Genomic DNA, 17,474 nt, shown 5'->3' on the forward strand with positions numbered 1-17,474 from the left:
TGAAACCAACATCAAAATTTATTATTTCAAACATTACAAAAGTTAGGGAGTGGTTTAAAAAAGTACATAGATATCCACATTTCACATCTAGAAATGTGTCTGCAACTATATACACACAACTACCTGACATTGATCCAAGAGAAAATAAACACTCAAGATTAAAAACAATTGACATTTCCACCAATGATCTCTGGAAGAAACGTTTCAGAAATACTCTAGCATATGAGGTAGCATAAGGAAACTAAACTAGACTTAAGTAAAAGATATTTTGTATTGAACAGGATATCATTAAAAGCACATGTTAACACCTTAGCCATCAAGCTGCAACTCTAGTTTTGTTTCTTGGGAATTCATTTTGTATGAAAAGACTATAGATCAAAGACTGAAACCAGCAGGAGTTTTACGACAATCTTCAGCTAGGCAGCATTTCACTTCAGCAGGTTCACCTGTGAAATGTATTAGTCCATAAAAAGGAGTTAAGTGAATCAGTATCACATTCCTCCCAGATGTATGTAAAATCAAGGGATTAGACAAGCCCCCAAGGGATCCTCATATGAGAGATTAATTACAGCATGTATATAAATATAAGAGATCAGTATTTTAAAAAAGGAAAGAACACAAGACTTTGAAAGAACACATCCCCCCAAACTGCACAACAGTTTATTAGGAATGCTAACAATGGGATTAACTGTATGTCAGCTACATTTCAGAGTGTTTAAAACCAAACTGAGCCCAGAAAACTGACTCGATGCAGCACTGGTTTACTCCTCTCTTTTCAAGTTTTTCTCCATTCACTTATACAGAAAACTGTTCATCAAGATAAAAGTGAATATAGAAATAGCCAACCAGTAGCTGAAGGAACAGAAGACTTCATATTCCTCATTTGTTGCAAATACACTGGTACTAAAATGACCAGCATACTCAGCTTACTAAAGAAAGAAATGTGTATTGTTACTTTTACTGAAAGGAACCATTTAAAATAATTGAATGTCATTTCAGTTTTGGCTTCATTCAGACTGAACAGTGCACATCAGCACTCACACCCTACTAAGCAGTGATTTACATTCAGCAGCAATAGAAGAAAATAGATGAGAGATGTCTTTAAAACAGTCTTCATAATCACAAAATGTTACATTTGTGGATACTCTCATAAGCCCCAGCTGGAAGATTGAAGATGTAGCAAGTTAAGGAAGTAGTTCTCAAACATTTCAATAAGGTATTGCTTTCACACAAAAAAACGAGTATGTAGTGATTGATGCTTAAAAAAAATAAAGCATCTACTAAGAGCTTTTCAACCTTCCCATTTAAATAGTAAATGTAAGGAGCCATAACTAGAACAAACTTGGTACAATGCTGGAGAGAACAAAAAAAATCATATGAAAGTCATACTGCTTTCCCATCTAGCAACCTTATTCCTGAACCATTCTCTCAACCTATATTTAAATACATGGTTCTTCCAGAGGAAAACAAATCACACTGACATTAAGATGCCAAGAAACTAAGATGATCAACAAAAACTGCAAAAAAAATTAATAGTTTAGTTATGTCAAAGTTAAATTGCAAATCACCATGGACTTATTTCTACTTTTGAAGATAGAGCAAAGGTTCTAGATCCACCTATTAGCTTTATCTCAAAGTGTATTTTTGGTACATTTAATTGACACATTCTGTGCTGTGCTGTCAACCAACGCTACAGCTATGACCTAAATGATCAGAGGTCTTCCCAACCTTACCCCCATCCCAACAAGTCCCATCTTACCTTCCCCTTTTCACAAAACAGTTTTGAGAAAAAGGATATCATTGCCTCAGACTGCAAGTGGCACAGTAGCTTCTCCAAAGGAGGGTAGCGACGCAGGGATGGAATGCAGCCCACCATAACTAGTTTGTGCTTGGCTCTTGTGATAGCAACATTAAGACGTCTCCAATCCTTCAGGAGGGTGCCAAGCTGTTAAACAAAATTTGCTCTTAGTTTTCCTACCTAAGATGTAGAATTTAATGTAGATAATTTAGTTGTCAAAATGTGTCAAAAACTTCAAGGTTGTGGGTGAATTTTACCCAGATTGAAAGTCAAGTTAGTACAACCAACTCACATTTTCTTCATTACTGTTCCTAACAAAAGATACAATTATGATACTTTTGTCTCTTCCTTGGTACTTGTCTATAGTGTTGACTTCCACTCTGTTCTCCTTCAGTCTTGCCATCAAATCAGTGATTATTTTTAACTGATGTCTGTATGGTGATATCACACCTATGTCTGAAGGCTTACAACCAGCCTAAATAAAGAAAACAGAAGGAAAAAAAAACTGTCACTGCAGTTAGCCTGGGATATTCTTTACAGTCAGAAGAGCCTCAACAGGGCTAATCTATATATTTAAATAGTGCTGCAAGCTATCGTCTCTACACTAAAAAGTCAGTGGAACTCTAGGTATAATTGGCGTTAACTAAAGAAAATACTAATTACTGCAAGACCCCAAGCTTTGTCTTAAACCTAGCGCAAAGACAGATCAAAATCCTCATCTTCCTTTCTTCCTCAGACTGCAAGGTGAACGTTCATTACTCTTAATTACTCTGTATTACCCCTGAAGTTTACTAGCTGAAACAAGGAACAAGGGCAAACCCTTTCCCCTCCCTTACAAAAAAAAAAATCATCTCAAAGAAATTGTCATCCAGCTTTTATGCAGCCTAGCTGCAACCAGGCAAGGAACAGGGAACTGAATGCAGACCTCAGATCCCTCACTATAGTGACACGCAGCTAACATTGAATTTATCCTTAAGGTCATCCCTCCTGTACATGTGGTTGGAGCTTCTACAGCAATGTAGAATTCATTATAAAGCTGTCCCTCTTGAGCAATGTAATTAAGTAAAATGTACCTTAATAAATAAGGATGTGAGGAAGAACACAAGTTTGGCTTCTGTCACATTATATACACCACCTTTTTCTGCGTGTTCTGGTGCTGGGACCTTTAGAAATACAAGCAGAAAATAATGAGTGTCTACAATCACACACTGTATTCTGATCCTTAACTCATCATATCATACCATTTTTATATTAAGTTTTAATAAAAAAGGGTAAAGGGTAAAAGCTAAATTTGACAGAGTATAACAACCTATACCATAAAGTAACCTCAGAACACAGCATCTGCAAAGTGGTTGAAACACTCTACAAAGATGAGTTGCTAGTAATAGCACTTTCAAATAGTAGTAAATTTCTAGTAATAGCAAGGCACCTCAGGAAACTGTCAAGGCTCAATCATCTGATTTCACAGTTCACATAATATACCATATAAAAAACAGACTTTTTTGTGGGTGGTTCTTTTGGTTTGTTTGATAAACTACCGTAGTGGAATTTTTACAGCAAGTTGAAAAAGATGTGACATCAGAGCCTAATGCCTCAACAAAACCAAAAATATTTTGGAAAGAGAAACTTTCCTGCTGGTTCTACAAACACAACAGCTATATATACTTGAGATGGGTTTTCTAGCAAAGCAAAAAATTAAAATGGAACAGCAGATCCAGTTTTCACATGACCAATTTTGGTCAGATTAACGGACAAACAGAATATCAGCCAGTTTCCTACTGTGACAAGCATCTTCCCTATGACCAACTGTTAACTTTTCTATGAAAGGGTCAGAAAACATGCTTGAGAGCACACAAAGACTGACTGGGGAGTTCTTTCCAGGGTCAGCAGTTACTGGCAAAAGGTAGTGTCAAGAGGAATCAACATCAAAGCTGTTAGGCTCAAATCATTATAATCCAGTCACCAACTACAGTGTCTCCAAATACAAGACTGTGAGTGCATATTAGTATAAAATATATTTGGAAAAAGATTAATAAACTCTTCTTCATTTTACCTCAGTTTCATCGCCTAATTCTTATTGATTCTAGAGTTTCATTTTTCCTGCAATCATTTCAGTCTCTATTAAAACGCACATCTGAAGCAACTTACTCCTCCCAGTTCAAAATGTCCACAAGATTTAATAGAGTTAAAATTATTCCTGCCACTGGTGCACAGCTTAGACACCACTGATCCTCAGCCACTGGAAATGACAACAGTCTGTGGTTGCAAGGACACAGTAGGGCTGCACACTTACAGCTGCATTCTCTACATACGAACAAAGTCTATATCACACGTAGCATTATCTGCAACACTGCCTGAATTAAACTTTTCAGCTGCAATATTTCCAGCAGCAGCTCTACCACTCCAATTGATCAACTCTTAACAACATCTTTACACATTGCAGTTTATATATAAAGCAAGAAACCATTTTTAAAGCTATACACTTTACCCTGCCTAAGTTGTATGAATTCTTATGTGCTGGCTGTATTGAAAACTTGCATCAAAAATGCAATTTTGAAAGAAGAACATAATGAACTTTACCTTCTCAGTGTTCAGAAAACACACAGGTTTGTCTGGCTCAAGTACTTCTTTCAACCATGTTTTTGAAGCATCTGCAAGTTCCAGTTTCAACTTCTTTAGGTTTGGCAAGTTAACAGTGGCATTTGACACCTTCTCTGATCCACATTCCAGTTTGCCTTCATACACTAGCATGTTACTCAGTGACATAATTTTACTAAAGATTTAAAAGAGAAGAAATTTTAAATCCTGCAATTTCAATCCCACATTGAAAACCCTACTATAACAAGTTACAAATACCTGTTCATTCTGTATTGCACAGTTAACTGGACAACAGCGTTCTGGTTTTGCCCCAGCCTTTTAAATAAGCTTTCGCTCATACCAAGATCTCTGATAGAAAAGTCACAAAAATGCGTCAGGCCACACATCGCAAGAGACTTCCCAGAATTCATATCACTAATATCTGTCCAGCAGCATTTTATCTTACCTTGCTTCTGAGTTCTGTACAAGTGGAGGCAGCTGCTGATGATCCCCTACTAGCACAAACCTTTTGGAGCAGAATAGTGGGCCCAAACAGATGGGCTGGCTTATTTGGGAAGCTTCATCAACTATACAGAAATCAAACTGCTTCTGAGCAAAGATGGGGTGATTTACTCCCATGCAAGCTGTTGCTACCACTGGCTGAAAATTGAGACAGTAAAAATAAGAGACATCTTACACACTTTAACAGTACATTTTTAGATTAGAAGAAAATTATTTTTAATTAACTAAGAAGAAAAAAGAAAAACGTTTAATCCTTGAGATCAGAGCAGTTCACTCTTTGCATACATATTGGCCTCATATTCCTAAAATTTTGCATCAACAACAAATGACAAACAAAAATCAGCTTTAGAATAGGACTTGGTAAATAACTCATTCCTGACGTGCTCAGGATAATACCAAGTTCTGTGCATACACAATTCCTGGAGTGTGTTAAAATGACTACCTTAGAAAAGAGGAGTATATTTTTCTCCCCTTCTCGCCCCTTTTTTTTAAGCTTCCAAATAGACAATAAAACAACAGCTGGAAGTTCAGCTTTGTATTTATTTGCCCATTTATAGGACTTTTAAGTAGCCACAATGCATTACGTATTCTTGCTGTGCTTCAGAAGAACATAAACGTTGGACTAGGTGATCTTAGAGGTCTTTTCCAACCTAAATGATTCTATGATTCTATGATAAGTTCTTCCCATCTCTGTGCTCCCAATGCAATCTCAAGTGACTAAAGATGAAATGTTACAACACTTCCGTTACGACTTCAATAATTTTCCTGCAACGCCTATCAACAGCAAAGTGATAGGTTTTGCAATATGGCATTTATTCCAACTACCATGACACTTCATTCTTTCAATGAGTTTAATTTAAAGCTGCCACCCACTCCGTTTCCTCAGTTCATGGCATGGTCCTTTGCATTAACACACAGAGCAGCACTGATCTTTCAATCAAAAATTAGTGTTTGATCAGATCAGCTCCACAGCACAATTTTTCTTCTTCCCCGTCCCCTGATTCTACAAACACCACAACCAGCACAAGTGAGAGGGACTGGAGCCTTTGGGAATTATTATATGTAATTACATGTATAATACATATGTGTTATTATATGTAGCTATTTTTTAAGCAGAAAAAATGCTTTTTGGCTTTTAGATTACTAATGTTGGTCATCATTGGCTATAATGAAATTGCAATGAGGCAGAAATTGAGTATCTTCTTCAGCTCAGGCTTCTCAAACCAGTAACACAAACTTGGGATAGGTTCTTTCTCTGCAGTATCTGAACAAACAGAATGCTAACAATTATCCTGAACATTTCACAGGGCTAGCAAAAACACTTTTCTCACCTGACTGTTATAGAGCTCTTCCAAATCTGTTACAGAGTTAATTGACTTGGACCTGCAAATTTCTTCTTCTGTAAATTTCCGTATATCTGGATGAACCTTCTGAGCTCGTCCCAAACGCAAGAAGCCTACTTTGAATTTGGCTAGCTTCAGCAGAATATTGTCCACAGCAGTGTGTGTAAAACTAGTCAGAAGAACACTGAAGCCACAAGCAGAGAGAATTCTCACCTAACAAGTGGCAAAGGGAAAGAAAAGACAAAGTTGTTAGCTTATATACAAGAACCAGCAATCCCATGTTTGCCTAGGGGGAACAGTAAGTTTCAGAGGAAACCAAGAGCAAGTATGACTTCATTTATATCATTCGTCCTGGCCAAATCTGCTACCTAGCTGTTATCAAAGGGACACAGACAAGAGATGTGATGTTTCTCCTAAACATCACACGTATAACATATGCTGCAAAACAGAGATAACCTCCATTCAGACTTGCCAACTGCACTAAAAAGGCAGCACACCAAAGAACACCCCTACTGTAAGAAGGGACAATTTATCTGACAATTTAACTACATCAGATTCAGTAGAATGAGCTGATCTGACAGCAGCAGCTGCTTGCTCTCTGTCCTCCTCTCTCCCCATCAGATCTCACCCAGCAGGGGAGGAACAAGAGCAGAATACCCAATTAGGAAAGATGAAACAATAGTGACATCTCACTTCCAGCTGTCAAGAACTCACTCAACCTACAGCCTGAATCCAGTATGCCCCACAGTCCGTCCCCAGAGCGAGAACCACTAGCCAGAGGAGCTGGCTAACAGTATACACATGCTTCAGCACCACACATTTATATAATTTAAACACAGGCAAGTTACAGACTTCTCCAAGGAGTCCTTTTTTGAGCCGTGAGTCAGGATTGGAGGGCTTGCTGACATTTGGGGCCAAAGAATTCAACATTAAAGTGTCAAAGACTAAATATTACTCTTGAATTTCTTCCCTTCCACATACTTCCACAAAAGCAGAAGTGCACGAAAACAAATTTTTAGTTGTACCAAATAAAGGTTCTTCAATAAAAGAAATCAGTTTTCTTATTTGGAATTATGCAAATAGCAGTACACTAAATCACGACAATCACTTTAGAAAAGTATGCTTTATAAAGTATTTAATACTCTCCTCCAAGTGTCATAAAAAATTCAAAATCTAGGCACAGGATCTTACCAGAGCACATATTGTAGTAGTTTTTCCAGTTCCGGGCATACCCACAATAAGCGTGTAGTCCTTCGAAAGCAACACTTGTTTCATTGCCTGTTTCTGAGGCTTATTCAGACCTTTAAAGAATTAAAATAACAATGAAGTGTCTGTCCTTCCTAATCATTACATTTGCTAACATCATAAAGCAAAACTACAGTTTCTGCCTCCCCTTAAACTCTTTAAGGGAATATTGGGGCAAGTCTGCACATTCTGATGAAGTTCAACATTATAAAGTACATTATAATGTTCAACATTATAATATACATAGACAAGTAGTACAGGGTCTGCACTACAGTCCTAAAAATGGAAGACATTTTTCTTTGTAGGCCTTTTATGCCTTTTTTTCTAATATACTAAATGACCACTTCCATATGATACCTTGTATGGACATTTCTATTTTATCATACCCACTTTCATGTTCAAACACGGGACTAACAGCAAAGGGAAGTGAATTGCAGAGATTGCATAATCTTTTTTAGAAGAAGCAAGAAACCAGAGCTATTTTTCCCTGTCTGATGCAGATGAGCAGTATATTTCAGTGCCTTGGACTAGGCAAAGCTCAAGCAAAAAAACAAGAAGCATCTAGAATTATCAGTGCCTTACTGTAAAGAACACATATGGCTCGCAAGTACGGGAAGGAACTGTTACTCTGTCTTCCAGTACCTGTTAATCTGTCATTCTTAAGTTTCAGAATATATGCCTTCCTCTCATTTCCTATTCTTTCAGCAGTTGGCTAGGAGGCTGGGCAAATTCTTATTTGAAGCAGACCTCAAAGCAACAAGACATCTTTTAGTCTTCAGAAAGTTTGTATTCAGAGTTTTGTTTTAAGACAAATCAATTAAATTTCTGCTTTCACAGACAAATCTGTCAGAGGCAGTGAAACATTTTCACCGAATACATGACACTACCACATACAAAGTTTGTTTGAAAAAAAACCAAAATAACCAAGAGTGCCACAAAGCTTTGCATATTACAGCACAGCCAAGTCAGCAAGAGGTCTTATGCAAGTGAGTGCTTACATGAAAGCCCATCTCCTTCCACTCTAAAAGCCCACTTCCCCTATCCCAAGAGTCTTTTCAGCTCCTGATTTTGTAAAGTTAAGAGAGCAAACAGCAAGCTGCAGGAAGTAACAAAAGTAAAGTGAAATTCTAAGCAAACATCTGGTCATGTCTTTCAAGCAATTTTTAACTATTTTAATCACAGAAAGACATATAATGTTAGAACTTGTCTTATTTTTAAGCAGAAAACTACTACTAGGCCCTGATCTAGGAAAAAAACAAACTTGTATTTAGTGTGATAAGTGCTCTGGCAATAGACTTATGCTACTAAACAAAAGATTGGGGGAGTGAGGGGAAGGATTTAGAAAGATTTTATACCCTTTAAAATATTTGCAACAGTTTCCTTTGCTTCTGCAGGAAGAACTGAGCTCAAATGCTGAATAAAACGTGGTTTGTAGAAGTCAATAATCAAGTTGCGGAGCTTTTCACTGTGGATGGAAAAAACAAGAATTAAGAGTTGCCTACTGAGAAACTACCCCAAAACCTTCAAAGTGGGAAATGAATTTGATTCTTCATACCTGACTGGAGAATCTTTCATCAATTTGGAAAGGTTTTCAAAGGGGACCCCTGTACCAAAATCTCCTTCTTCGTGATCCAGCCTAAACATGGTATCCTTGGGGAGCTTTGATAAATTCCTGGAGGATAACAGTAACATGGACAAGTTAATTCTGTTTACAAGCAGCATGTTGATGATGAAAGACTTATTACTAAGCATTAAGCTCCCAGAGGTCACAGAGTAAAGCAATAGCTAGAAGAAACACTACTAACTGATGCAAACAAAATACAATCAGAGCCAAATTTAAAGGTAGTTTAGTCTGAATAATGAAAGTTACCTTTAACAGCAACAATCACAGTATCCATATAGTCTCATGTTGGAGAAGTACGTAAATTGAGTTTGCAAACATGTTCTTAATCAGTCAACCTAGCTAAATATATAGGCATAGTCACTAATCAAGGTCAGACATTTTCAATCAAGACAAGATTTTCAGGGGTGTACTTCCCCAGGCCCGAGTCAGACCATGTGAGAGCTGCCTCGAGGCCTGGAAGTACCCCTCCTGAAGCCCCTATCACAATGCCTTCAAACAGCTGTTTTTCCTTTTGTTCTATTACCTGCCCAACAAACAGGAGACTTTTGTTGCACTGATTTCTCTAACATAGCCAGTAGCCAAACCAAGTAACCCATTTTCCTCTCCACTCACAACCACTCTATCACCAGCCAAGAGGTTTGCTCCAGGTATTGCACCATTTTTACGTTGGAAAGAATGCAGATACTGTCCTTCGGAAATTTCCTGCACTTGATCAATTCTGATCATATTTCCAACACAATCTCCAGCCTTCTCTCTGTGAAGATATTACAAAAAAATATTTTAATATAAAATCCCCTTGGTAAGTGAGATTATCTAAGAAGAAACAAACAAACGATTAAACAGACACTTTACAATAGCCACTCTGACAAGAAAAGGATTGTAGAAATATGTAAAACCCCTCGTACTTGTTTCAAGAAAAGACTGTGGTATCTAAAGTTATCTATAACTTCCTATTCAAAACTGAACACTGAAATGAATGGATGCACTTCACTGAAGTGTTTAATATTTGTTTGAGTTTCTTGCTTCACCTTAAACAACACAATGACACTTCCCTTCTACAGACACACTGAAATGGGCCCAAAAACAGCAAATTTTTCCGCAGCTGCTAGATTAGGCAGTGTAAAATAGCATGCCACTTCAGCCAGCAAAAGCCCTTAGACAGGTTTTTGTCCATGTTCTTAGGCATGTCTATGAGTACGGCCCCAAACAGATGATTCTTTATCAAATAAACCCTCAGGAAACTGGTGCAATGAGCTGGACTCACAGTCAACACTCAGTGTCAACCCTCAGAGACTAAAACAACACAAAATTCTACAACTTCTGCTTCTGAAGGTCGAGGCTGCAATTAATTTACTTTTCCTGTGTATGAATTAAAACCAAAAATCTCCTATTGAAAATACAAAACCTATGAATGTAGTAAGCTAATGCCTTCATTAGGTCACATTTCACAAAAAACTACCTTGCAAAAAGCATATTTGACTATTTCTACAAGCAATGGAGAACATCTAGTTTCCTTGTAGGGAAAACTACAAGTTCACAGTGCTCCACTCCCAATTACTGAAGGGGAGGATCATTTGTACCAGGTTAGAAATTCATCTTACCTTTCCAAAGAAGGTATCATCCATATATTTTTATACCCCTTTTTACCCTCTCCGGTTTGCAGCTCCAAGGTTAACATTAGATACCACAGACTAAAATACTCCAAATGGGAGGGTTTCAGGTGCTGGGTCTCTTTTTCAATAATTGATACCATGGCAGGAGGAAAAGAAATACTAGCAATCTTTTCTTCTACAGCCCTAGGAGTAGAACCAAACACAGGAAAGAATCAAATTTTATCTTTTTCTTCCAAGTCTCTGTGTAGGTAATGCCAATCTACATTTAATCACTGAAAAACACACCATTTAGATTAGTCTATCATCATTGAAATGGGGTTGAATATATCCTTCGTTCATATGAACAATCTCATTAATAACTTTACATGACCTCTATGATTTTGAATTAAGGACAGTAAGTTAAAGACAAAGTAAAGATATTTCAAAGGTAGTTTACACAGTTTTGACTGTGAATACATTAGAATACATTTAGATATTTGATCTTTCACACCTTTTTTTAGTACGGTATGAATACTATACTGAGATTTAGTTAAGCAAATGAGATTTAACAGTTAATATAAAAACCATACTTCAAGTGGATTCATCTCAGAACTATGTATCTATAGACATACTTAAATCATGCATACAGAAATGCAGTCAAAGAGAAAAAGGTTAGTTCAGAAGTTAAGATCACTTCTCAATTAGGAATAATGTAATGCTTTAACAGCCAAATATTACAAGTAATATTTCATTAAAATTACTGTACAAAAACATAGCATATACCCACAAAGCTAGTTCCCTCAACACTTTTATCCCTACAGCTTTAAAAACAAGATCTCCCCTAAAGTTCTCCTGTTCTTTTAAAACCCACTTGATCTCTTCAGCATAAAATTTGTTCTTTTTTTTACTGTGACAAGAAAAACACACAAAGCCACCATTAAGCTTTGTAATACGTTTATAACCAACTCGGTAACTTTATGTTAAAATTTATTTGCTCATGTATTTGCTCACGATGTCTTTTAATGGGAGACGTAATAACACCACTGATTACAGTAGTATTGACGTACCATTCCTTGTTGCCCAGTCACAACTCAGCCCTACTGCCTCATAAGACTGCCCACTTCAAAAAGTTGAAAGGATATAGTTTTTTAACCTAATTATTATTAAATATAGTAGAAATCTGTTGTCTTCATCAAGTGATTTGTTGAGACTTCTCTCAGATTTTGTCCTGCTAAAAGTGCACCTGAGCAAAGATGTTCAAGTCTCTGCCAGATCAGACAGACTATATGCATTGTGCAGGATTCAACAGAATGTTATTTCAGGATGCAAGAATTACAAAAAATAATAAACTGTCAATCACAAAAATCAAATTACAGCATCATTTAAAAGCATTTAAAGCTTATTTAAAAAAGAGAGTCAAACTATTTTTTTTTTTTACCTGCTATATAGGAAACAATTGTGCATTTGGGAACAGTATTTACAGGCTTGACTGTCATCAATTACAGGAGGCAAAGCAGCGAGCTGTGACTGCTGTCTTCCCACAGCAGATTTATATGTACTGTGCATTAAGTAGAAGGCCACCTGGTTTCTTAGCTTCATTAATTCTGCCCAAAAAAAGAACAAACTAAGTAGACAGTTTAAGTTTTATTTTCATTCATTCTTAACTGAAAAGTAACCAGGCACCACACTTAGCTAAGGCATAGGTACTCATATAGCAAAGTCCTAATGTATTAACAAAACATTTAAGTCTTTAATGTAAGCTTATTGGAATACGTAAAAATATGACACGCAGTACATCTGTACGTATCTGTACAGATACGTCCATAAGAGAAAGTCTTGATGTGTTTAACTATTACTAGAATGCTTAGTTTTAATTATGATAGTTAAGTATGGTTTCCAAGGCAAGGGAACAGCTTTACCTCTTTTATCCATGCGAGTCCCAGAAACAGGGTACATAGTACCAGTTTTAAGATAAAGAAGAAATCCAGCTTCAGGATCTACTCTCCTTTCTAAATTCAACAAGGTATACAGAATAACCTGCAAACATTATATATAACTTTTATAATGTGTTACAAAAAAAGGATGAATTTAGTATTTCCAAAATTTATTTAAGCAGCCATTGCTATCACAAAGAATCTAGAAAGTAGTAAGCACCTCATGAAATATTTCAATTAAAAGGCATCTTTCCTAACAAAAGCTTGTACATTGCTACTACCTCTAGATCACTGACCAGCTATCTGCCAGGATGTACGATGCTGATTTTTAAGGCAACCTGCCTCAAGCTAATACATGGATGTATTAAGAGATCTTTGCTTTTCTTCAGGATAAAAGACAAAGGCATTTGAAAGTGGTAAATATTCTCACTCAAAATTTCATTTTATATCTGCAACTTTTTGCATTCCAGGATCAGCCATCCACAAATCCTGGTTATACCACACACAAAATACTTTGCATTCATTAAGACAAAATAAGTCATTTTAATAAAACAAGAAATTACTTATGGCCACTGAGAATCAGATTACTTTTTTTTTTGTACCTGACTCCTGTGCTCTATAGAGTTAGATTCCTTGCCAGACTTGAGCTCTAATGGCATTATCTTAGACTGTACTCCAGACTGACGATGGATTTTCACCTTGGCTGTAACATCAATCTTTCCCTTCAATCCAAACCTGGGAGACCAGATATTCTCTTCAATGTCTAAGATCTCTACAATTTCTATCTTCGAAGAGAAATCTCCAGTTTTATCACCACTTGACCTAAGAAAAAAATAAATGAAGTCAGAAGTTAAGAAATTCCCTTAGTTCTTAATACTTTAATATTAAAATGTGTTATAACAGGCACCCACTTTAGAAATAATGTATATTAAGTCTCACAGAAGCCATTTTCCCATTAACAGAGAAAGTATATCAGAAAGTTAATTTAAATTGCAGGTTTGCGTGTAGTTTTGCTAGTCACCTAAACTTCAAAAGATAAAATAGAATTTTGAATTTTTTTTTTTTTTTAAACAGTGTTTGGTCTTTTCTGAATCAACATACTCTAAAAACATTTCATTTCTACAAAAGGATTAGTGATATATGCACTGGAAGGTAGCATATACATTTTTACTTTATGTCACCTTCCTGACCTGCCATTTCTCTGAAACTTGAGCACCTTATGTCTGTTACCATTGACAACAAGAAGTCAGACAAGAAGAGCTCAGCAACAGCTGCGTCAAAACATTGCTTCACTGACAACCTTATCTTGCTGAGGAGTTTTATTTCAATAAGTTCTAATATTCTAGTTTTCAGTCTTACACATTCATAACTTCAGGCTTAGTCAGTTGATCAAGTATGCTTGCTCTCCTAATTACTAAAATATCTACTTTGTAACACATTGTTTACAAAAATGTTAAGACCACTGTGATTATATCTAACTTCTCCCTCAGTCCTATAAAGGTCCTTTATATCTTTCCCAGTATTCATAATTGCAGCTAAATGTGCAGCTCAAGATTACCTATTTAGGCACCGAGGTGATGAATTAACTCCTTACCACTGAACAGACTTGCATAAGAAGTGTTCTTCTAAAAATTAAAGCAAACCAAACAAGATACACAATTTTAAATGGCTTTAAATTTCTTCTTACAGTTTTAGTTGCATTTTATTTTGGTTAGCTGGATTGTGCATAAAGTCTTCTGTCCATTTAAAAAATGATGGCAAGTATTCTTCTATTTCCTGCATTACTTCTGCTTGTTTCAGATTTAAGTGATACCTAAAAAATAAAGCCATTTACATTAAGGAGTTAGAAATATTAGCTTTGCCTCTGACACTGAATTACTAACATTACTGGAAATAACTGTCAAGTTTCAAGAACCATCTATAAAACAGACAACAGATTCATTAATGTTCACCTCAACTGATTAATCCATAAAACTACAGCTGAGCACCAGCTACACTTCAGGCCATTTTAAATGGGGAAGAATCACAATCTTCAGTTGCTACAGTTACAAACATGCAAGAAAGCAGAAGCCTCATTAAACAGAACCCAATCATGTGGCATTATACAATTCAGTGCTGGCATCCACTGGAAATAATGTCATTATTTTACAGCACCAGAGGAATAAAGCAAGTTTCACAAAACAAGTGCAAATGGCTGCAAACATCAGGCTTTTATGTAACATACTTTCGAATCCCAACAAATAGTAACTTACGTATGCAAAGACCAATTGAAATGAACAGTTTCAAACATGGAAGCCCAGTGTGACACACATGCCTTGAGGAAATCACAATCCAAAACAGTCACCTTCATATCAGAACCAGAGTAATAAATCTTGTTCTAATTTTATTTTTCATTGCTTCCAAGGCTGACACTTTCCCCAGTATGTGATTTGTAATGTTCTAGAGATAATTGGATTTGTGTGACTTGAATTCAATTTTAGTCAAGTCTGCAGTGGATCCCTTAAAACTGACAGCCACTCGTCTCATCATTTCTGACAGAAATATGAAGACTACTATTCATCCAGCTAGCATTTCCATCAGACTTGCGGAGAAAATAAATTAAAAGGTCCTCTAACATCAGAGACATTAAATAACCCGATGAAGAATATATCAAACATCTCAGAAACTTGTTGGTGACCAAGCACCATTTCTTTTCCCAAGTATCAACACTAATTATGCTCATCAAATTTAATTCAGCTTTCAGAAATGCCGAGAAATAAAATGTTACAGGCAAAAACACCCACACAAGCACAGTGCTGGAGTTTCTTCAGAAGCATAATTTACATCTATAGAGGTAGTTCAGCAGGACGGGTATATTAAACTACATTATGGAACAGTGAAATATCTCATTAAAAGACTCCTAAGTTTTATTAAGCAAGGTCATTTGGTAGAACATTCTCCTGATAGTAGTAACACATTTTTTGAAGTAGAAATTTATCTGCTAGTTCAAGAATTCCTATCCAGTCTTCCAAACAAAAACAGATATCTGCAATGCTACTTACATTTCTCTGAGATACTTTTGTCCGTATACAATTTTATTTGCTAGTTCTTTTACTTTTTCAGGTGACAAGTTATTTGTTACTGATTGCTGGAAAATTTCATGAAGAATTGTACCAACAAGCATTTGGTGTGATCCAGACTCAGAGCCCTAGAACAGAAATTATATAACAAACATCAAGATTTATGCTAACTTCATGTAACTTCTCTACAAAATTTCTGTTTATTTGCTGCACATGATGGATGTCACTTATTTAATAATTGCAAAACCATTCGATCTTTCATCTCACTAATTAATCTGTTCAAACTTGACTGTGAATACAGACATAATGAAATGGGTCTCTCCTACTGCTTTCTCTCTCATTTTTATTCCAAACCCGGCATTAAGATAAAATCCTTATATGATTGACAGGTGAGGAACAAAGGCACAGATTAAAATGAATTGTGAGCAAGTTTTGCTCATGAACAGTATTAACAGCAGCATTTCCTAGTGCAACTGTCTTTACAATCTTACAAATATTATTTTTGCATTATGCACACATTAAGCAATTTCACATTGTTTTACCAACTCACATTAAATTAGTCCAAGCAATACCAGAATGGCTCAAACCCATCTAACCCATTCCAGGATGGGTTCCGTAGACTCGTAGCAGTAAATTATGGCCTCTACATAAGCCCCCAGGAAACAACTGGAAAACTAATCAGTAATGTTTTGTACTTACTGATCTCTTTCACAGACCTGGCAGTTGTGGGTTCCACTCCCAACTGGAGAGTGGTGTTATCCTGCAATCAGGACCCTTTGCATTGCCCCTTCCAAACAAATAGTTGATCCCATTACTCCTCTTACAGAGTCCTCCTATCACCATCTCTTTGCACAGACTTAATCTCCTGTACTTTAATTTCTTGTTCCAGCCATAGTCTCCCAGCCAGGCTGTTCACCACTGCATTGCAGCTCCCTTGCCCACTTGCATTTATATTTTCACCATGTCTGGAATTTTTCCTCAGCTGAAACTGGGCAGCTGTTGCTTCTCTGCCATCCACATATAAGTAAGGACACTAGCACAAGAAACCTTTCCTCTCTCCAAGTTCCAGTACCTGGATTCAGATTCCAGAATTAGCCCACACCAACCCTAATTCCAGTATAGGTATATTCCAGCTAGATCATGAGCTAAAGAACTCTTCTCACAGGGTGAACTGGCTAAACTTACTGATTTTCCAGAAGCTTTTAACTTGGCCAAATGAGGTTACATTATGTTTTCACACAGCCAACAAGAGGCACATCCCTCAGAAGAGATTCATATGCACAAAATGCATGTCTAAAAACCAAAAAAGCATCAAAGAAGTTGCCAGAATCTGGAGGTGGGGGGAGAGAACATTTTTGTCCCCACTACCTGTATTAAGAACACAAGATTATTTCAACTGAAAACCTCTGAAAAAATAAAAGAAACGCAAACCACAAATAATCCAAACATCACGAAGGTCAATACAATTTTACAGAACACCATCTCAACTAACAGTTTTAATTAACATTGAGCTAAACTAACAGTTTCAGTGAAACATTAGCCCAATAAAACATTGGATGCTCCACAATTCACACTTACCCTAAACTTTTCATTCAGCACTGCTCTTCTTACACAACGAATGCTGTTTGATATCGTAGTGCCAGAAAGCAGCAGATCTGGGTAAAGAATGAGGTATCCAAACTGTTCATCTATTATCCACGTACCAGAACTACAGTCCCCTTCTAAATGAACAATGTCTCCTGGAACAACTGGAACAGACTCCCTATAAAGTAATACATCA

The 17,474-nt window shown here is 36.5% G+C and overlaps 2 protein-coding genes across 2 annotated transcripts in view; both read right to left on the reverse strand.

Moving 5' to 3' along the window:
• Window positions 1–1,783, reverse strand: part of RUFY2 (RUN and FYVE domain containing 2) — a 29,994-nt gene extending 28,211 nt beyond the window's left edge. The window contains exon 1 of the mRNA XM_080597514.1: window positions 1,760–1,783. The gene's annotated coding sequence lies outside the window, so the exon portion shown is untranslated. The remainder of the gene's footprint in view (window positions 1–1,759) is intronic.
• DNA2 (DNA replication helicase/nuclease 2) overlaps window positions 1–17,474 on the reverse strand; it is a 19,228-nt gene continuing 1,754 nt past the window's right edge. Inside the window, exons 3-21 of the mRNA XM_080597483.1 lie at window positions 17,273–17,456; window positions 15,677–15,822; window positions 14,323–14,448; window positions 13,238–13,457; window positions 12,621–12,738; window positions 12,140–12,305; window positions 10,711–10,905; window positions 9,633–9,863; window positions 9,041–9,157; window positions 8,841–8,950; window positions 7,432–7,541; window positions 6,229–6,453; window positions 4,842–5,035; window positions 4,655–4,744; window positions 4,379–4,571; window positions 2,872–2,961; window positions 2,091–2,273; window positions 1,797–1,945; window positions 1–1,174 (exon numbers count right to left, since the gene is read on the reverse strand). Of these exons, the coding sequence (XP_080453609.1) occupies window positions 1,120–1,174; window positions 1,797–1,945; window positions 2,091–2,273; window positions 2,872–2,961; window positions 4,379–4,571; window positions 4,655–4,744; window positions 4,842–5,035; window positions 6,229–6,453; window positions 7,432–7,541; window positions 8,841–8,950; window positions 9,041–9,157; window positions 9,633–9,863; window positions 10,711–10,905; window positions 12,140–12,305; window positions 12,621–12,738; window positions 13,238–13,457; window positions 14,323–14,448; window positions 15,677–15,822; window positions 17,273–17,456 (2,902 nt within the window). The 3' untranslated portion in view covers window positions 1–1,119. The remainder of the gene's footprint in view (window positions 1,175–1,796; window positions 1,946–2,090; window positions 2,274–2,871; window positions 2,962–4,378; window positions 4,572–4,654; window positions 4,745–4,841; window positions 5,036–6,228; window positions 6,454–7,431; window positions 7,542–8,840; window positions 8,951–9,040; window positions 9,158–9,632; window positions 9,864–10,710; window positions 10,906–12,139; window positions 12,306–12,620; window positions 12,739–13,237; window positions 13,458–14,322; window positions 14,449–15,676; window positions 15,823–17,272; window positions 17,457–17,474) is intronic.

This window comes from Anser brachyrhynchus (genome assembly GCF_964034855.1).
Source record: "Anser brachyrhynchus genome assembly, chromosome: 6".
Taxonomy (NCBI): domain Eukaryota; kingdom Metazoa; phylum Chordata; class Aves; order Anseriformes; family Anatidae; genus Anser; species Anser brachyrhynchus.